Raw genomic sequence first — 22,237 nt, 5'->3', positions numbered from 1 at the left:
AAGATTAATTTCCATCCATTCATTCATTCAATAAGCATTCATTAAAGTTCTACTATTTGCCATTCTGGGATGCAACAGGACACATGACAAAGTCCCTGCCCTCATGACACTTATATTCCAGCAAGGGGAACAGATAACAAACATGTAAGCCCATAGATATATAGCACAATGTCAGAAACGCTATGGAGGGACATAAACAGGGCAAGGCGATGGAATATTGAATATAGACTATAGAAGAACGTAGAAAATATAGAATATCAGGAGGTGCTCTTCATAGGTTGACCAAAGTAGGGCTCTCTGGGGAAGTGACTTTTGAGCAGGGACCTGAAGTGAGGAAGCCAGCCAGGCTGACCCCCAGGGGAAGAGCATTCTGGGCAGAAGGTTTAGCAAGTTGAAGGGCCCAGAGGAAGATGCATGCTTGAGGAGCTCAGAGAACATCAAGGAGACCATGTAGCAAGATGCCCTTTCTTGGTAAAGGGTCTCAGCTCTGACTCCTTCCCTATATCCCCACATGTCACTATCTGCAAGTCCTATCAGCCCCCTTCCAAAATGCATCTTGAACTCAGCTGCATCGTCTTTGTCCATGACCACCCTAATCCAAGCCCCTGCCATATCTCTTCTTGCCTGGATTATTGCAAGAGCCTTCTAACTGACCTCCCATAAATTCCAATCACATTTCAACCCTGCTTAAATTTCTTCAACACTTTCCCATTGCCCTTTGAAGACAGTCCAGCCTTCTTACCAAGGCCTTCAAGACCCTACAGGATCTGGCCCCTGCCAGATCCAGCCACATCTCCTGACACTTGGAGCTTCAGCCACATGGTCCATGTATTTATTAGTCAGCTCGGACTGCCATCACAAAGTACCACAGACCTGATGACTTAAAACAACTGGCATTTATCTTCTCACAGTTCTGGAGGCTGGAAGCCTGAGATCAAGGTGTTGGCAGGGTGACTTCCTTCTGAGGGCTGTGAGGGAAGGATCTGTTCCAGGTCTGTCTCCTTGGCTTCTAGCTGGTTGTCTTCTCCCTGTCTTCACATTGCCTTCCCTCTTTACATGTCTGTGTCCAAATTTCCTCTTCCTATAAGGATGCCAGTCGTATTGAATTAGGGCCCACTCTAATGACCTCATTTTAACTTATCTCTGTAAAGACCCTATCACCAAATACAGTCATGGTTAGGACTTCAACATAGGAATTCGTGGGATCAGGGTAAGGGTGGGGACACAATTCAGCCCATAACAGTTACTTTTCTCTTCCTCAAATACTGTACGCTTTTTCCCATCTCACGACTTTTCATAAGCTTTCCTATGATCTTCACATGGCCACCCCATTTTCCTTCAGGTCTCCATAAATGTCACCTCTTCAGAGAGGCCTTCCCAGCATCCCCATCAAACCAGCTATGATGCCAACCCATGTTGTTTGTTTCATTAAGCCAAATTTATATATGATAACGTGTACGGGTCTTTAGTGTACAATTGGATGGGCTTTGACAAATGTGTATACCCTTGTAACCACCAGTGCAATCAAAATGTAGAACACTTTCATCACCTCCGAAGAGTTGCCTCATTTCTCCTTTCAGCCAGTCTTTACCACCACGACCTCAAATAGCAACCACTTTTCTGATATCTATTATCATAGTTTTACCTGTTCTTGAACTTCATATGAATGGAATTATTCAGTATGTACTCTTTTGTGTCTGACTTCTCTTGCTCAAAATTTATCTATGTTTTTGCATGTATCAGTAGTTCATTTTTTTGTTACTGAGTACTATTCCATTGTATGAATATACCACTATTTATCCATCATCCTATTGTTGGACATTTGGGTTGTTTCCAGTTTGGAGCTACTAGAAAAAAACTGCTGTAAACATTTTCACATATATGTTTTGTGAACATATGTACTGTAGTCTAAATGTGTGTGTCCCCCTAAAATTCAAGCTTTGAAATTCTAACCCCCGTATGTTGGTATTAGGAGGTGGGGCCTTGCGGAGGCGAGCAGGTCGTGAGTGTGGAATCCGTGAATGGAATTAGCGCCCTTATAAAAGAGATTCCCCCAAAGCAACCTCGCCCCTTCCTCTATGTGAGGATACAGTGAGGATTGTGCATCCTGGAAGAGGGCCCTCACCCAGCCACGCTGGCACCCTTGGACTTCCAACCTCCAGGACTATGAGAAATCAATTTCTGTTGTTTATAACCCACCCAGTTTGTGTTATTTTATTCTAGCCGCCAGAGCAGACTAAGACAAGATGTTTTTATTTATCTTGGATAAAGATGTAGGAGTGGAATTTCTGGGTCCCAATATAGGTGTATGTTTAACTTCTTAAGAAACTTCAAACAGGTTTACAAACTATTTCTGCTGTTTACCTTCCCATCAGCATCGTGACAGTTCTAATCCTACTCCTCAATCTCACCAACATATGTGATTAATCTTTTTAATTTTAGCCATTCCAGTGAATGTGAAGTGATGTAATTTCCCTAATTACTCATGACGTTGAGCCCTTCTTCATACATTTATTGAACATTTATGTACCTTACTTAATGAGGTGTCTATTCAAGCCTTTTGCCCAATTTTTAAATGACGTTGTCATTTTGTTATTTATTTGTAGGAATTCCTTATATGTTTTGGATACAAATCCTAATATTTCTCCTGCTTGGTGGCTTGTCTTTTCATTGTCTGATAAAAAAAAAAAAAAGCTGGTTTTTAATTTTGATGAAGTCTTAGGGCTACAGAATGTGTTCTAGGACCAGGCAACATGATGGAATATTTTCCAGAAAGAAGATAATTAGGGTTCCTAGCAGGGCTATAATTTCCTTCAAGTTTTTTCCCATGGTGTGTCAAAGAGAAGCTGAAGGCACATGAATACTTAGCCACTTTGTGGGCATTCCTAGGTGTGCGAGACAGGTGTGCTCTTTTAAACAACGTTGAAAGGATCGCAGATGTTTACTCCGTCTGGTGGGCACCCTAAAGCTCAAGCCCAGAGGCCCGTGTGTTCAGGTATGGAGAAGAAATGACCTTAATTTCTTCTAAATTCCTGTGGCCTTTGCTGCTGAGGATACTTAGATTACCAGCTCAGGTCTTTGGTCTCCTTACTCAATAGAAATTGATAAGAGACCAGACTAGGAATTCAGGCAAGGCTTTCTTGGGACTCGTGCTACAGCAGGAGGGCGTGAGAACAAGAAACACGTGCCCTTGCTCACGCCCTGAGGTGGGGGGCGTGAGCTGGTTCCTTAAGTGGGGTGAGGGTGAGGGTGGATCCAATTGGTCGGGCAGGAGGCGTAGCTTAGGTTGGCCTGCCCACCCCGTTGGTGGTCCCGTGTGCAGGGATCATCCGCAGGACCCTGCTTTTGCTCCTGGCACCTCAGAAATGGTTTGTGTCCTTTTTGTATCTTATTGTTCATCATTTGCCCCAACTTCACATGTGTGCAGTTATTTTTAGTCCCTTATAATTTCTTTGTATTCTGTTGCTGGAGATGTTTGTCCAGGTGCAAGCACTGCAGCAAAGATTCCCAGGTCTCAGCCTAGCTCACTTAACACCATAAATATCCAAAATCTTAAATATGGGCGTTTCCTCTAACCCAGTAATTCTACTTCTAGGAATTTAACCTAAGGCTAAATTTATGGTTATATGTGAAATTTTAATCACAATATACATATTTCAGCTTTGTTTCTATGGTAAAATATTGGGAAACCACCTAAAATAGTGGATAGTTAAAAATAGGTTGTAGGGACTTCCCTGGTGGCGCAGTGGTTAAGAATCCACCTGCCAGTGCAGGGGACAAGGGTTCGAGCCCTAGTCCGGGAAGATCCCACATGCCGCGGAGCAACTAAGCCCATGCGCCACAACTCTTGAGCCCATGTGCCACAACTGCTGAAGACTGCACACCTAGAGCCCATGCTCTGCAACAAGAGAAGCCACCACAATGAGAAGCCTGCACACCGCAATGAAGAGTAGCCCCCGCTCGCCGCAGCTAGAGAAAGCCCGCGCACAGCAACGAAGACCCAAGGTAGCCAAAAATAAATAAATTAAAATAAATAAATAAATAAATAAATATTTAAAAAGTAGGTTGAAAACTCGATATAGCAGTATGCTATGAACTCTTTTAAGGTTATTTCCTATAAATACATATTTTTATTGACATATTTATTTGTAATATTGTATAAAAGATTTCCAAATATTATATATAATTCTATTATATATATATATGTAAATCCATATATATTCATATATATAGGAGGATTTTTATATAATGGGACATTCAACTTATATATATTTATAAAATATATATGTGTGTGATTATTCTGTTTATAAAATCATGACCCAGATGGCTCTGAGAAAGTATCTAAACTCAAAAGAATTATGTTGACAAAAGTAGATTTTAAATACTTCTACTTCTTTACTCATATTTTCATATATTGATACAAGAAATGCCCATAATACATTTTCAACTTCCTTAATTCCTTTCCCAGTCACATGCTTTATTGCTGCTTTTGCATCTGTCTCCAAAATCCCACTAAAAAAATCCTGCCGCCCACTCCCCTTCTGCCTCATTGCCCTCCCCCACTTCCTGTTCTCCATCACAAAAGCCAGAGAATCTTGTGGCAAGTGGTGAACTCTCCTTGGAAGAGGAGGAGGGAGAAACTGACGTGGGCCAAGTCAGCATTCTTTGTAGCTGCCTGGGGTGGGGTGATGGGTGAGGTGGGGGAGTAGAGAGGAGAGTGTCGGTAATGTGCCACCATTCATAATCTTCAGCTTATCTCATATGCATAGAAAACATCTGGAAGGGCATGCACAAAGGTCAAAATGTTAACATTAGTTATCTCTGGTGGTAGGATTAGAGTGGATTTTAATTTTCTTCCTTTTGCTTATCTGTGTTTTCTAATTTTCTACCAGGAGCAGACATTCCCTGATTAACTTTTTAGAATTTTTATTGAAGTATATCTTGATCAATTTATAAAAATCATTAAAAAAAAAAGTTCCCCAGTGCTTCTCTGGAGTATGAGGTTGGAGAGGCTAGTATGATAAGCTCCAAGTTAAGGAGGTTTAAAAATATATTCTCTGTCCCAGATATGCCACTGACATTTGTACCCAAGCCAGCCATCAGTCAACACTGGGAGATGTGTCTTTGTGCCTGTCTCCCTCTTTTTGTCAAATAAAAGCAAAAGGTATTTTCAAAATTGTACAAGTTAGGAAGAAGGACTTGGAGCAGGTTAGGCCAGTTGACACATACGCCTTAACTGGAAAATGGGTACAGCCATACGGCCCTCAGGGATTGGTGAGGGACCACAAGTGGGAAATCCCAGCACAGGGCTAGCATATCACAGGTCCTCAAGTAACTTTGAGCACCTGCTCTGTTCAGTTCTTTTGCTTAACAGGCAATTACTGGTTTCAGCTTTGGGCTAGGCTCTGAATTGGAGGCTGTGGATATAACAAAAAGACACTGCCCCAGCCTTAAAGGAACCTCCAGCCTGTGGGGAGGAGGAGATAATATGGGAGCGTCTGCCAGACCCTCTTCTAAGCACTTGATATTTGCTTATAGTAATCAGTAAGGTAGATTTTCTCAATTATTATTTTATAGTCTGTCCTTCTGGTCACAGATATCTGTTTGTCCCCCTGCCAGAGCCAATATCTGTGGTACGGTAATGGACCTATTTATGTACGTGGTGAGTAAGAGCTTGGGTGCTGGGAATCAGGCTCTCTGGGTTCAAAATGCAGCTCCATCAATTATGGGCAACATAGTTGATCTTTCAGTGCCTCAGTGTCTTCATCTGTAAAATAAGGATAGGCATAGTTGTTGCCTCATAGATTACTGTAAGGAAAAAATGGATCTATATAAAGCACTTATAACAGTGTCTAGCACATAAGCTATTAGTAAATGTTAGCTGCTGTTACTACTGTTGTTGTTGTTATTTGTCTCCTTCTATAGACTGGGAGCTCTTTGAGGGCTGGGACACTATCTTATTTATTGTTGTATCTGCAGATCCCAACCCAGGGCCAAGCACGGGGTTGAAATCAATGATTATCTGTTAAGTAAAAGAACAAACTTATCACTACTCATATATTGATATTTTGAGGGAGGGAAGGAGGTGATACAGAGGGTGGGGAGGGATTCCCCTTATGAGTGGACATCAGATTCCCCCCAGGCACAACGATTGTAGGAGGAATCTGGGCTCTCTTAGAGCAGATAGCATCCAAGAAATCAACGTCATTCACAGTAAATGTGAGAACCAGAAGGGACTTCCCCAGACCATGGTTAACACTCCCATTTTTCAGGTGAGGAGACTGAGGCGTAGGGAATTCACGTGGCTCGCCTGTGGCTCTGCAGTGTTGGGGGAAATCTGTTAGGGAATGAGGGCTCTTTATCTTAACCTCAAGTTCTTTCTACTCCATGGGCAATTGACAGAATTTTTTATTTTGGTTCAATTTCACAAAGCTTTCTTGAATGCCAAGTGTCTTGTGCTAAGATCATGAGCGACAAGTGAAATGGGCTCAGAGAGCATCCAGACTGGCTCAAGATTAAATAAGCAAATCAAGTGTGAAGAGGGGAAATCCCAGGATATAATGAGAGCTCATGTTTTTTCCATCTATAGATATCAGGAGGCTAAAAAAGCAAGTGAGAAGAGTGGGAAGAGAGGAATTCTTTAGCACCAACCTGTTGAGGTCATACTTGGGTTATGACTCTGGCCCTCCAGTTAAAGGGAGCCCCCTGCCCATGCAAAATGAAAACTCGGGGCAGGGGGGAGGCGCAGGGTGATTTGCGTTGGGGTGTTACGGGGTAGATGCAATGGGATTCTGGAGAATGTCTCCACCTCCCCAGCCAAGATAGTATCTTCCCTGAGCCTAACTCAGAGAACCCCTCCCCGAACTCAGTACAGCCCCACCCCAGGGCTCCTGGGAGAACGGGTGAGTAGGAAGTTGTTGCTAAGAAATATATTTTTGCCCTGCTGAAGTCACAACTATAAATTCACATGATAATCGATCCACCAGTATGACTGGAAATGCATAGCCCAGCTCAGGTGTGGGAAATATCACAGCCCGTCCTCAGCACCATTAATCTTCCACCTGGGAGTGGTTTAGCACTAAGCATCCATTATTCATCCGGGAGACTGGGGATGTGAGGAGGAAGGGCCGTGTGTGGGTAGCAACCAGCATTGCCAGGGAACTGTGAGAGGTAACGGGGTGTGGCAAGATGTGCAAGGGACAGGAGCTGGGAGAGCAAGGCTCTGCCATTGCCACCTCTTGTGGACATTGGGTAAGTCACTTAACCGCTCTGGCCTTGAGTTTCTCATCCGTAAAATGGGGCTTGAATTAAATGGTCTCCTAAAGTCCCTTCCGGCTCTGAAATTCCATTCAGAATGTTCTAAGCGTTGTAAGAAAATTTTTTTCAGAAGTTGCATTCACTACCCTAGAAGGTATCACTGGGAACACGTTTCCTGGAGAGCGATTTCAAGCCTTTCCCTAAAGAACCCCGATGCATAAGGGCCCCGGGGCGTCCCCAGCCCAGGGTCTGGGGGCATACATCCAGGCATGAAATGTCTTTGAGTTCTTGTTTATTATTATGAAGGTAATTTTGCACTCCATAATCTGTTCTTGCATGCATTAATATAAAAATAGTATTCTGAATTACTGTTGATATACGTTGATAAATCTAGACTTGCAGGTCCACAGAGAATCTTGTCTTTTGATCTTGAACTATAACCAAGCCCTAATTCTGTGTGATAAGATTACAGGAAATGTCTAATTTCTTTTTCATGCTTTCTGTATTTTTTATTTCTTCTCTAATGCATGTGTATTAATACCAAACAAAAGTACATAAATGTTTAAAACATGAAAAATAATGTAGTTCTGACCTTCCACATCTAGATTTTTTTTTTTTTTTTTTGTGGCGGTACGCGGGCCTCTCACTGTTGTGGCCTCTCCCGTTGCGGAGCACAGGCTCCGGACGCGCAGGCTCAGCGGCCATGGCTCACAGGCCCAGCCGCTCCGCGGCATGTGGGATCTTCCCGGACCGGGGCACGAACCTGTTTCCCCTGCATCGGCAGGCGGACTCTCAACCACTGCGCCACCAGGGAAGCCCCACATCTAGATTTTAAGGAGGGAAGGGGTCCCTTTAATGAATGGGTTCCCTGATGACATTTTCTTGCTGTGCTCATTTCTATATGTTCGAGTGCTTTATCCGTGAGAAATAACGTGTGGTTGAATGAATAAAAGTAATAATAATGACAATTACGATAATGACAAAAGCTACTGTTACTGTGTTTTTACCATGTGCTGCTGTTCTAAACTCTTTACCTCTATCATCTTGTTCAGTCCTTATAAAACCTTTTGAGGCAGGTCTTATTATTATCCTCATTTTACAGATGAGGAAACTGAAACATCATAAAGTTAAGTAACTCTCCTGGTTGGAACATCTTTTCTGCCCTTTTACCTTCTCGGATCGCCTTTTAGATCTGGTCATTGCAGCAGCATCCGCCCTGCACGGTAGCAACTTGACTGTGTTACCCTAACAGTTCCTCATCCCTTGGCTTTGCCCGAGGCTTCTCTGCACTATTCTGTGGGACACCTGTGGGACCCCATTCTGCCCACCTGGCTCCTGCACAGATCTCAGAGTGCAAGGACAGTCTCTAGAGGGTCATTGACTCATTCCTCGGAGGTCCCCAGAGGGATTAAGCCTCTGTGGCCCACAGCAGTCATTAACTGAGTACCGCACCCTTGACTGGCTTTTCTTCCTTCCCCAGCTTACTCATTCTAGGCCCCCATTCCCCAGGGATTCTTTTCCAAAATGAATTATCTGTATATAAATGTACGTCTCAGGTTCTGCTTTTTGGGGCAACCTAAGCTAAGACATTGCTCTAAGTCGCACAGCAGTTAAGCTGTGAAACCCAGGTAGGAAAATATTCACTCTGTGTAAAATAATTATAAGCACCCAGAACCAGGATATAAATACATCAATCTTTTTAAAGGGGCATGTGTGCACGGAAGAGGAGTGTACACACAAAATCAGATAGGTTTAGGAATGGAATAACTACGCCAAATGTAAATGGACTTTTTTGATTTTTTTTCCCTCTTGCTTATCTGTATTGTCTAACTTTCCTAAAGTGACAGCTGTTTCTTGTGTCATGGATGGGGAGCAGGGTGGCAAACTGATCTATGCCAGTTTATTCACACAGAACCCTCAGGTTCTTTTAGCAGACAGTGGTAGCCATGGACATACTTGAAGTGGACGTGGGTTAACTAGCCTCTGCAACCTCACTATCATATTATCACAAAAGCAAGTCTCAGACCAAAATCTGCCACACATGCAGACTTATTAAATAAGCATTCATTAGCAGGCAAACATAAGACAGTCCAGGCAGCCTGCTCTGGAAGCTGATCAAGTCCTAGCTCTCTGCCCATCTGAGTACTGCAACTGCTCCCCGAATGGAAAGCTCACTGGAAGAAGGCAGATGAACATTCTAGAGCAGTGGGTCTCAAACTTGAGCAGGCATCAGAATCTCCTGGAGGGCTTGTTAAGGCACCGATTGCTGGGCCCACCCCAGAGCTCCTGACTCAGGGGGCACTACGCTTTGAGGTCTGGTTTTGTTATTCTCTCTGATGACTGGCATCAGGCAACCAGCAATTCCCTCAATGGCTGGGGCACAGGACCATTTAGGGGGTTAGTCTATGGTCTAGAACACCAGCCCCTGGGGTGTAGACTACAAGATGCTCTAGATTCTTTTACCTAAAAGGCCTAAGGGTGGAGAATGTCTCTGAAAAGTTTTAGAGGATACCACTAATTTCATCAATGAAAAGCCATTTCTCATCCTCATGTGAATTAGCAAAGCCTGATGCATTCCTTAAGGTCCAGAAAGCTGAAGTTCACAGAGATAGATGTGTGTGTTCACATAGATAGTGTGGCCTCACTGATAGAATGCTAGCTGACTACCCCTGTAGTGTGAATGCTGGGAGAGGGCGCCTAGGGTCTAATATAAATTAGCACAAATGCCTAATGACACGCGCCTAAACAGAACATTTTAGAGTAAATTACAGACATCATTAATGGGAAGGAAAGTTCATTAACAAATCGATGGGCATTTGTTTGGTCCCACAGACTGAGCCTGAAATCATAGAGGAAACCAACATCGACAGAGTGAATGAGCCCCGGGGCTACGCCCGGTCGAGGCAGGTGAAAGGCCACTCGGAGACCTCCACGCTGAGCTCGCAGCCCTCCATCGACGAGGTCCGGCAACAGATGCACATGCTGCTGGAGGAGGCCTTCAGCCTGGCATCCGCAGGACACGCAGGCCAGAGCCGGCACGCAGAGGCCTATGGCTCCGCCCAGCACCTGCCCTACTCCGAGGTGGTGACCAGCGCTCCTGGGACCATGACGCGGCCCAGGGCTGGGGTGCAGTGGGTGCCGACCTACCGCCCAGAAATGTACCAGTACAGTCTGCCCCGGCCGGTAAGTCAGACATCCCTCCGCATGCCTGCCCTCATCAGGTCAGCCCCGGCCAGGGTGTTCCGACAGGGGTTTCAGAGCGGGGACTTTCCTGATGAGCCACCTTGGGATTTGGAAACAAACTTTGCTGGGCTTTCACACGTCCTCCACCCAGGATCCAAGCCTAAGTCTTTTAGTCCTGTGGACACAGACACACAGGAAGCCCTTATGTCCGACCGTAATATGTTTTAGAATGACTTCCCTTTTTTATCCCTTCTGTGAAGGGCTGACCTCACTCTTCATGCACTGGTTGTTTTCTACAACCCCACGTTTAAAGGCCCTGGTTTAAATGTCAGAACGTGTTGCAGAGCCCCGTGTTAGGGGCTGGTGGGAGCCTGGTGGCTCCCAGCAGAGGCTCTGGAGGCGGTTGCCTTGACTTTGTATCCCAGCTGACTTTGTAACTTGGAGACTTAAATTTTCTACAGGTAAAGTAAACAGGTAAGAAAAATAACTGATATCCTAGGGTGGTTGTAAAGATTACCCAAGTTGATATACATGAGGTACTAGAAAAATGCCAGGCACCCAGTAAATGCCATAGAAGTTTCAGCCATGATTATCTCATTAAGTAGTAACTGTACTTCAGTATCTGAGAAAGCATCCAATGACTAAAAGCTTCTATGATTTAAGCAACCATTTTAATTAGTTTGCATATAATTAGTTCATCACCATAGCATCTACAGATATCTTTTTAAAAAGACAGACGTAGTTTTATAAGCCACAGACCATAATAGGCAATGCTTCGTATATGTATAGATTCCACGCTTGTAATACTTCATGCCCTATCCCCAAGGGTTACTCATTAATAGAGCTTTATAAGTTGTCGTTGTGATATGTAATTACCCAATAAAAGCTAACATTTATAGAGTGCTTCACTGTTACTAGGTACTGATCTAAGTGGCATGTGTATGTTAACTCATTTATTTAGTCCTTACTACAAGCCTCTGAGACAGGTACTGGTTTACTAGTTTTATCCCTATTTTACAGATGAGGAAACTGAGGTTACACAGCTTGTTCAAGTCACACAGCCAGGAAGGGACAGTGCCAGGACCCAAAGCCAGGCCATCTGGTGACAGAGCCCATGTTCTCAACCTGCCTTGGGCTGTTCCATTGTCTCTCCATCGTATTATTTCTTTCATTTTCAGTAGACTATTGGGGATACCTATGGGCTTGTGGAGCCTTTTGATAAGTCCAACCACCCCCCCGCCAAAGCACACACTACAGTGGCACTTACTAAACTGCTGTTATGCTATGGAACTACCTAATCTACACACTATTGTGAATTTCCTTATTCTTTGCTCCAGATTCCTCCTGACCAGGTCCCTGAGGTGTCTCCCCTTCACACTTCTCCTAATCCCCTCAGTCTCTCTTTCTGTCAGTGCTCTCTCTTGGAATGTCAGTCTCTGGCCCAGCCTTTCCCTGTTGATAAAACTCTGTCAGGAGAGACCAAAGTTTATTTCAATCTGAGCCTTTGGGGCAGGGACACTTGTGCTTGAGTGTGGTCATCATCACTGCAAGGGTTGGTCCTTAAGTCGGCAGGTGCAGAATTTCTATTTTGCCTGTTCACTCCAGGGTGATCAGATCATGCTGATTAAACTCACAAAAACTACTTTATTATTAAGAATATTAACTTACAAACCTGCAGTGAGATGCTGAATGATCAGGTGGGCCAGAATACTTGTTTCCTGGTCTTTCCTGTTAATGGTCTTTCGTTAAGTAAAAGCCAATTCAGGGGAAGTACGACATTATCAGAAGGAGAACTGGTTGGTATTGGAGTCATCTTCCTCGGTCTGTAATATGCAAACCCAGAGAGCATAGTCAATAAAGGAAATAGAGTGAATGTGGGACATCTTTTTTTGCATCCCATTTTCTGAGATATGGGTAGAATAAAATGCAAAATTCTTAATATAATGTTTAAGTTAAAATAGAAGACTTTGGGGCAATGCCCAGATCTCAGGAATAGGAGTTTGCCTCTGCCATCACGGAACTTTTCTGAATCTGTTCAAGAAGCACTGCCTTCCAGAAGAGTGTCAGCAACTCTGGGGCCACCACTGGCCATGCTCTCATCAGATGAGATTCCAAATATCCTTTTTTCAGAAAGAGTTAGAAAAATGCTCACTGAGCCTGGCAAATCTGTTACTTTAAAATACTTTCCCATGATAGTCGTATTATAGTTTCCACAATAACAGTTTTCTTAACTAATTGCCCATTAAATTGGTACTCTTCTTTATGGGGAAAGAAGGGATTTTCTCACTGAGATTTAGAAAACACTCTAATCTTACCACATTTATACCTACCTCTTAAAGTGGCTGTCCCCTGGGGAGAGTTACCTGTATCCATTCTATACTGATCCACACTGACTTCAGTGTCGTTGGCCCATTCTTCCTGATTCCAGACATTAACCGTGTCCCCGAATTTTCCCTCAGCCTAGAGTGGAATGGCACTCGCCAGCTGAATGACGTTAGCCAGTGATCATAACTCTGAGTCTCAGATCCCTCAGCCATAGAATGGTGGCGAGAAGAGGGCTGCAGTGAGGAAGGGATGGTAATTCGTGTAAAATGCTCAGCACGGTCCTGGCATTTAGTAAGCACCTAACACATGTTAGTGGATATTAATCAGAGTGCTTCATATGGAGCCTAGCACATCAAATTACTGGATAAATGGTAGTCATTGTTATAAAAATATTCTCTTCTTTTCCCTGGGTTCCACTAGTTATCTCCCTTTCCCTGACAGTTCTGAGATTATATCTTCTTCTCCTTCTACTCTGTTACATTCTTTTAAGAGCATGCTCTGTGCTCAGGGAAGCTTCACTTCTGCTTAAAGATGATTCTCAAGAATGACTGGGCCCCTCTAGCTGGAGGCCAGATTCTGAGAATCTGTGAAGAGATCTGGGTTTCAGAGAAAAACTTAAATAGCTGGGTTGAGTCTTCCAATGACAGGCAAGAAGATGCCACAACCCACATCCATATGCCTCAATTTAACAAAACCATCTAAAAATGTCATTGTGGGAATATGAAAACTTGGATGGTTCTGTTTGTTATAATTCAGGGTTGGCAGTTGTGCCAGGAAGGGCAGAAACATTAGCATCATATACTTAAAAAAATGAAGCCACCAAAAAAGGGAAATGGACTGAGAAATAACACAGCAGAGAGATGGGCCGTCAAACTGAACAACATCAAAGGCAGTTCTTTCGTTATTAAGGTTTCCTTTTGCCCACAAAAAATGAGGTCCTTATTTTAACGAAAAGAGAAATGGCTAACAATACACAGTAGCAGTGACGATTCTTAACCCAAGTTCTTGCCAAGCCCTCTGTGCAATGATAATGTGGAAATCAGTGGACAGGGTGGCAATTTAGAATGATAACTGTGATTACTTTTCAGCTTCCAAAAAGGAAGCACTCTGAGCGCTGCTGTAGGATAGTGGGAAGCTGGTGGTTCTCAATGCACTCGGCCAGGCTGACGGCATTTACATCGTGGAGAAGGTTACTGCTGGCAGCTGGGGATTTCTGCCCTGCAGTTCAGGAGACCCTTGATCATATTTTACCCCTTGAATCTGGGAGGAAATTGGACTTGACACCTAATGACCAATCCAATTTTGCTAGCAGCCGTAATGAGTCTGTGCCAAGAGGAATGAAAACATCCTACAGCCTTCCTGTTGGTGTCGGGGATTCCGAGAAAGGGATCGGGGTGAAAGCATCTTCCCCTCTAGAGGCCTTACAGATGCAACTAATAGTAATAATAATAGCACAATACCAGCTGCCTTCTCTTGCGCTCCCACCGTATACAGGACATTAAGCTAAGTGCTACTGTCTCTTCTGATCTAACACCCACCCTATGAAGTCAACATTACTATCCCCGTGTACTCCTGGGAAACTGAGGCCTGGAGAAATGAAGAACCTTGCCCAAGGTGACACAGCTCTAAAGGGCAGAACGGGGTTAGAACTCAGGGCTCTCTAACTTCAAAGCCCATGCTCTTTCCACCCTCTGTCCAGGTGAGCCAGAGGATGTCCTAGCCTCTGATGAGAACTCAAATCTCCTAAACTTCAGAGTGTGATCTTATAAGGAAGCTTAACCAGTTTGATGGGATTTTGTCCATTCCTATCATTGCCCCTTGTAGGAGAGGCATCTCCATAAGGATGGAATTGAGAATATTACAGCCCGTTTTCCTCCTCTCCCCTCAAAAACAAAGCAAAACAAAACCAAAAAACCCCTTCTGAAACCTTCATTAATGATGAGATATGCAGGCATATCAGGCAGGAGTTTGCATCCACCCCAACACTTGGCTTCAAGAAATGTTGCATTTCTTGTGTTTCTCCAAATCAAATTTGAATCTGTTCTGAGCTGCCATCTGGCCAAGTTTGGTGGGGCGGGAAAGGAAGGGGGGAGGGGGAATGGGAATTCAATGTCAGTTATTGCACAAAAGTCATTGGCAGTTTGCTGAAGGTGGAATAGCGGGAGAGGGTCTACCCCAAGCAGTGTTGATGGGTGCTTAAGGATGAAGGGAACCCACCAAACCGAGAAGGTATCTGGAGACTGAAAAATGAGGCAGGTAGCTCCATTTAATCAATGGATCAGTGTATTATAGGGTAACTTACATACAGGGTAGGATGGAGCAGATGGTGATCCAGAAGCATTCACAGGCTGCACTCCACACCACAGAGGGGCCACTGGGACAATTTTACAGCTAACCTGGGGTATGGGGGTGCCTGCTTGGAGACAGGGAGTGCATTCCTACGTCAAGACTTACGGTGAGTAATTAGTCTTGTGGGTGCGGGGACTACATCATGAAGGTCTTTATCATTGTTTGGAGAGTAACAGAGCATAGAGGCCACCTGGACCTAATGGTCATTAAATAATATCTATTAACTACAAAGCCCTTGACGGCAGAGAAGTGATTTACCAGGCAGTACAGTCTTGGGTAGGGTCAGTGGAAGGACAGGAGGAACTGAACGGGTCCAAGACGGCATCAGTTATGCTGGCAGCCAGACAATGGAGCGTTGCCCAGCTCCCAGGAGTCCACGAAGGTAGGTCGCTCTGTATTACCTGGGACAGCCTGGGCTGAGGCTCTTTGCCTTTGGACTGCCCCAAGGAAGCCCCGCTTGAAAACCGACAGAGTACCCAGCGTCTGGCAAAGGCATACCCCTCTAAGCTTAATCATTCGAGTGAGTAAAAACCAGTTTGTACAGGAAGGCTGTGTGGAAAGGGAGAGAGGGAGGGAGGAGAGGAGTATGTATCCCAGCTCACAAACTCAGGTGTGCAAGACATGTCAGTTTATTTTCCTGTAACCTTCCAGCGCCAGAAGTTCAGTCTCAGTTCAGGGTTTCCCTCCCCATCTCTGATTAAAGCTTAGTGTGTGTGGGAGGGGGGTGTGGGGAGGAGGAGCTACATGGTGCAAAGCATGGTCAGTGTGGGGAGGAGGCTTCAGTACTTGGTCCCAGTTTGCTCTCATCTAACGACTCATCTGGCTGATGTCCCAGAGAGCTGCTTGTTTCCATCTAGTCTGCAGGTGTTAGTCCAGGTAGAGCACAGCTGTATCCTGGTCCTCCTGCTTACAAGCTCTCTCCAGATCCCTCCTTCCCCTCCTCCCGTGCTTGAGCCTTCTCTCTCCCTCTCTCTCTGCCTCTCCCCCCTCTGTCTCTTTCACATGCACGCGCACACACACACACCCTTGCCCCTCTCTAGCATCTTCCTCATATTTATTCTCTCCTCACCTCCCCATCCCCCTGTGCTCCCAGATTGAGGCGCTTCTCCAGACCCGTCAGCATCTAAGCGCTCTTCTTCCTAACCTAAGGGTGTTTAGAGGGCAGAGTGGTCTAAAAGTACCTCACTTCTTCCAAGTCTCTTGTTTTGGCATCAGCCTTCAGCCTTGAGTGCTCTAAGGGCTTAGGTTTTTGATATTCAAAATCCTAAATGCTTGCAATTCAGTAGCTTGGACTTTTGAAATGCCAGTAAGAGTTGGCTCTTGGGCCATCTTTAGTGGGGGTGGCCTTCCTTCCCTGGGGCAGGAAGGTGCGATGCCCTCACTGCTTGGGGCAGGGGAAGGGCCCTGGATTCAAGGAACCGTGGTGGCAAAGTCTTGGTTACTACAATTACTATATCAAAATATTATCTTGTCTCAAAAGGAGGAGAATGTCATTTATTGAGTACCCACTATGTGCCAAATGTCATATTAACATATAAAATGAGTCTTCTAAACAGCCTTTGAAATGGGGGTGTGATTCTGTTACTTTCATCACCTAGTGAGAAAACAGACACAGAGAAGGTAAGTTACTCGAGGTCAAGCAGCTGGTAAAGATCAAGCCAGGATTCAACTCCAGTTTTTTGTTTGTTTTTGCTTTTTTTTTTTTTTTGCAGTATGTGGGCCTCTCACTGTTGTGGCCTCTCCCATTGCGGAGCACAGGCTCCGGACGCACAGGCTCAGCAGCCATGGCTCACGGGCCCAGTTGCTCCGCGGCATGTGGGATCCCCCCGGACCGGGGCACGAACCCGTGTCCCCTGCATCGGCAGGCGGACTCTCAACCACTGCGCCACCAGGGAAGCCCTGTTTTTGCTTTTTTTAAATTGGAGTATAGTTGTTTTACAATGTTGTGTTAGTTTCTGCTGTACAACAAAGTGAATCAGATCCAGTTTTGTCGGACTCCAAACCCCTGCCCTCTGCATCACACCACCCTTAGCTCAGAATTGTGAGATAGCACCCTTAACTGGCTATGTGATTTTGAACAAGTCAGTTCACCTGTCTGGGCTTCCATATCTCTCTGTGTTAAGGTAAGAGGTGTGGTCTCCTGCTCTTTCCAGCTTGAATCTTCTATGATTCCCAGGGCCTGGAAGCCTCAGTGTTGCTCCATCAGTAACTCCTGGTGAACTGACAGATCAAGATAAGCACTGAGTTTGCACCATGGGGTCAGTCTTCAATTACAATGCCCTCTGTTTTCAACTAAATAAGAACTATCTGCTGGAAGATTCTACTTTGTGCACCAGGATGTAAAGTTATTTGTAGCTGCATGCAGACTTAGACACTTGTTGTGCCCGGAGCAGTACTCTCAGGGTCAGCACAGTGCGGTGGAAGGGGCACCTGGCAGTGGAACCCAGCATTGTCAGCAGGACTGGAAAGATTGGCACATTCGCTCTGACCTGAGGCTGACTTGCTGTCACAGGACAAGGGCCTCCAATGAGGGTGGGGGGCTTTGGCCTGTTGTTCCTCATGCCCCGACCAGTGCAAAGCCTGAGAACCCTGACCTGTTCCTCTGGCTGCAGCCTGCCCCTTTGACTTCTCACCCCTCTAGTGCTACCCCTTGAGGTTGATCTTCATCAGATTCCCCCTCTGGATGGATGCACATGCACAAGGAGGGTCCAGCACACAGTGGGTCTCACCCGGGCTCATTCTCCACTGGGTTTGCTAGAAAGAATGGCTCTGACCCACCCCCTCGGCACCTGCCCAGGGACATCAGGGCTGGAACTTTGAGCAAACTGTGGTCACTTTCCCTTCTACTTTTTTTTTTTTTTGCGGTGCGAGGGCCTCTCACTGTTGTGGCCTCTCCCGTTGCAGAGCACAGGCTCCAGACGCGCAGGCTCAGCGGCCATGGCTCATGAGCCCAGCCGTTCCGGGGCATGTGGGATCCTCCCAGACCGGGGCACGAACCCGTGTCCCCTGCATCGGCAGGCGGACTCTCAACCACTGCGCCACCAGGGAAGCCCCTTCCCTTCTACTTTTACAACCAAACCTCTGAGCCCAAAGAGTGGCCTATTTTTGTCACATCCAGGTTCCTTCCACCTCAGAAACCTGAGAGCTATTTATAAAGACTGCCTACAGTTCTGAGTGTGATCTCCTTTCTAGCCAGAGGACAGGGATCCCAAAAGATGGTGTCCTTGGGGGCCAGACTGGGCCCCTCACGGCCACTGTCACAGAACTGGAAACTTGGAACTAGGTAACAGTTTTGAGCAATAGCTTCTAGTGGGATCCTAGTCACAAAGCAGCCCGCAGGGAGCCAGGTTCCAGACACATGGAAAGGGGAGCCAGAATGCGAATCCAGGAGGACTTAGAACTATGGGGAAACCGCACAGGGGGAGGTAGGAAGACACTGCTGGGGGGATTTTCCTCAGCCATTAGCACAGGGCACAGGTAGCCTTTCTGCTTTTTATGTGGTCTCTGTGGCTGCAGGGAGCCCCGAGGATACAGACCAAAGGAGACCTTGATCTCCTGTGTAGTCTTGCTTTGTACCTGGAAAAATCATCCAAAGCAGGAAATTCCCTTGGTACTTGTCAAAAGTTCAGAACTTTTAATCAGTTCTTTGGGGAACTGTTACAAGACAGACATAAAATGCATTTTCTTGGCTGGAAAACTGTGTTGGCTACAGAATAAGCCTTCCAAGAACCAGGGATAAAAATAAGTTGTCTGTCTCCTCTACTGATATCATGAGAGGCCAGAAGAGAGAAGAGGGGCTATACACCCCTTTCTCTATTTTGGGAAAGACATATCCTTACTTGTTGGTTTGTTGATAATAATGGAATGCAAAGCTGGAAGGACCTCCGGGACAATGATTTTCAAACTCTGTAAAACCATAGGGTTCAGGGAGGTCCCCAGGGTGTCATCATGCAGGTAAGCAAAGGGCCAAAGTCACCTAGGCATCTCTACCCCCAACTTCAACCAGAGCAGTTCCGCTTTAATCTGGTTATGTATTCGGGTCACGTCAGAATGGTTTCATGGCTAAAGAAATGTTTGTTTGGAAGCTCATGAACTACTCCAATGCCGTATTTCACAAGGAAAACCAAAAACAGAAAAATGAGATGCAGAGGGACTGAATGACATGTCCACAGAATGTGAATGGCTGAATCAAGATGAGAGCCTGGGTCTCCTGGCTCCTGGTTCGCTCAACATTCATTCAACAAATAGTTATATAGCACTACTAGGTGCAAAGCACTTTGCTTGATGAGGTGGGAGAGCCAGGATGAGAAAGATGTGCTTGCTGAACCCCAAGGAGCTTAGGATCCAGTGGAGCTTAAGATTTTGGTTCCCTGAATACTACCTTAGCATATATACTGGGTTGGCCAAAAAACATCTTATGGAAAAATACAAACGAACTTTTTGGCCAACCCAATAGTTTGCTGATGCTAAAAAGGAAAATGCAGCATGGTGATGTAGCTTTCCATATTGATTCAGCCAGTACCTCTAGATTTGGGCAACTGTTTTTTTCATTCTTGTTCTGGAAAATTACTGTTGCTGATACATTTCTAGGTTGACAGTTATTTTCTTTGAGCACTTGCGTACCATGGTCTTCTGGGTGCTGTTGAAAAGTCATCTGTCAGTCTAAATGTCATCCCTTTACAGGTGATATGCCTTTTTTTCCTCTGGCTGCTTTAAGACCTTCTCTTTGTCTTTGGTATTCTACTATTTCACTACAGTGTATGTAGGTGTGTATTTTGTTTTATTTATCCTTCTTGTTATATATTATACTTCCTAAAATGATTAATTTATTTCTTCAGCTCTGGAAAATTATTAGTCATTGCTTCTTAAAATATTGTTTCTTCTTTCTCCAACTTTTCTCCTTTGGGACTTTGATTAACTGCATGTTAGACCTTCTTATTCCATCCTCTGTATCTTTTACTTCTCTTTTATATTTTCTATTTTTTTATCCATTTAATGAGTTTCTTTTTATTTTATTTTTTGAATTTTTGAATTTTAGTTTATTTTTTTATACAGCAGGTTCTTATTAGTCATCGTGGTACATATATACAATGGAATATTACTCAGCCATAAAAAGGAATGAAATTGGGTCATTTGTTGAGACGTATATTTTCTATCTTCTTGTCTCTTTGTGTTTCATCCTTAGTAATCTCAATTCCATTTTCTAGTTTATATTTCTTTCCATCTGTGATAAATCTATTACTTAATTCGCCTATATTGAGTGTTTTATTTCAGTATTTTTTTCACTTCTAAAAGTTCTATTTGTTCTTTTTCAAATCTGCTGGATCATTTCTGATAATGTTTCTGTCTGGTCAGTTATTTTCTTAAAACATTTCTTACCTTGTTACTTTCTATTTTGTATCTGGAAATTTCAAACTCTAAAGTCCTTTAAGGTCTAAATTTCTTGTTTTTTCTAACTTTCACTTATGTTTTCTGTTGTGTTTTCTGATATTTGATTATGAGCTCCTTTTTGCTTCATCTCAATCTGTGCCAATCCCGAGAGCCTAGATTAGGAATATCTCTTCCAAAGAGGACTTACAATTGCTTCTGCCTGAGCCTGGGAGCATTGCCAACCTTCCTCCCTGGGAGGAACCAATGTTAGCCCCTTCCAGGTTGGCTGAAGGGTCTCAGTTTCACCTGCCTCACCTTGTCCTGTCCCAGGCTTGATCTCTTAATTGATTACCAGTATGGCATTTGTTTTCGAGGCAATCCCACCTTTCATATTTGTTTACTACTCATTGTTTCTACCTCTGATTTCAGCTCACAGTTTTTATTTTAGTTTGCTGAGATGTGAGAGGGATGGGGTGGGTAGTGGGTGGAGTCCTTAAGATTTTCCTTATATCCTGCAATTCCTACATGCATTAAAAGCCAGGTTTTATCCAGGATCTACTTGTTATTTACTGGGTAGGCCCTTATGAGTAGGTAGTCTGCCATGATGCTGAAGGGAGAAGCCCTCATTCGGTTTAAAGAATCCTGTTTATGGATTCTCTCTGCTGCTACTTTCTGTCTGGATGCCTTCAGGTTTAAAGCCCTATGATCTTGTTCCTCAAGAGATCTGGCAGGCCTTGATACCTAAAGAAAAAAATGAATGAGAAGCACAAGCCAATATTTGTCTTCACAGAGAGCATTTCTAGATTTTCTCCTGCTCAAAGAGGCTGTGGCCTGGCTGTCTGGTCCTGTCTCTGACCATTTTCCTTTTCTCCCCTCCTATGTTGATTAAAGTCTTCACTTTTGTGGCATTTCTGATCCCTTATCTTTGAATAGTGCTTTATAGATCACAAAATACTTACACATACACTCTCTTGCCTGATCTTCTTTGCACCCATCCCCTCTGAGCAAGGTATCCTTGTCCCCATTTCAGAAGAAGACACTGAGGCCCAGAGAGGTCACCTGACTTGCTTAGGGACATAAAGTCTATTCATCAGCAAATTAGAGCCTCCACCCATACTTCCTGACTCCAGACCCATTACTTTCCCCCACTAAACCCACTTTCCATGAGTCAGAAAGTAAATGCAATCAGTGATTCATTCCTTATCTAATATTTATTGCTCATCCATGGTATAACAGGCACTGTTCCAGGCGTGAGGATGCAGCTGAGAATAAATCTCTTGCCCTCATTACAGTCTAGTTTGTGGCAGATAATAAATAAGCAATGATATAATACCAGACTGACAACTGCTATGCCAAAAAATAAAACAGAATATGAAGACAGAGTAAATGGGGCTCACAGGGAATATGGGGCTGGATGAATGAAATGAAGGAAGGAGCCACAGGAAGGACTGGGAGAGAAGCATCCCAGGGGGAAGGAGCAGCATGTATAAAGCCCGAGGCAGGAAAGAACTTGGCAGATTCTAAGAACAACTGAAGGACTCTGTGACTGCAGTGGCCCAGCAGAGGGGAGAATGGTGGCAGATGAGATAGAAGAGTGGGCGGGGGAACATGTTAAGGGAGATCGAAGGGGAAAGTTTGAGGAAAGAAGGAAAGTCTAACCCTCGGAAGTTTGCTTCCCTTTTAAGTAAAAAGAACCTGTGTGTTGATGGACACCGGGTTTTAACACATCTCCCTCTATTTGCTCGTCTCTTTC

The 22,237-nt window shown here is 44.5% G+C and overlaps 1 protein-coding gene across 2 annotated transcripts in view; it reads left to right on the top strand.

Moving 5' to 3' along the window:
- Positions 1–22,237, top strand: part of KIAA1549L (KIAA1549 like) — a gene marked incomplete at both ends in the record, with an annotated part of 289,990 nt that overhangs the window by 251,372 nt on the left and 16,381 nt on the right. For both annotated transcript variants that reach the window (XM_079707460.1, XM_079707459.1), the window contains one exon: positions 10,090–10,440. In XM_079707460.1, the coding sequence (XP_079563586.1) occupies positions 10,090–10,440 (351 nt within the window). The remainder of the gene's footprint in view (positions 1–10,089; positions 10,441–22,237) is intronic.

This window comes from Hyperoodon ampullatus, assembly GCF_949752795.1.
Source record: "Hyperoodon ampullatus genome assembly, chromosome: 7".
NCBI lineage: Eukaryota > Metazoa > Chordata > Mammalia > Artiodactyla > Ziphiidae > Hyperoodon > Hyperoodon ampullatus.
The sequence above is the reverse complement of the archived record's forward strand: the minus strand, read 5'-3'. Positions and strand labels throughout refer to the sequence as shown.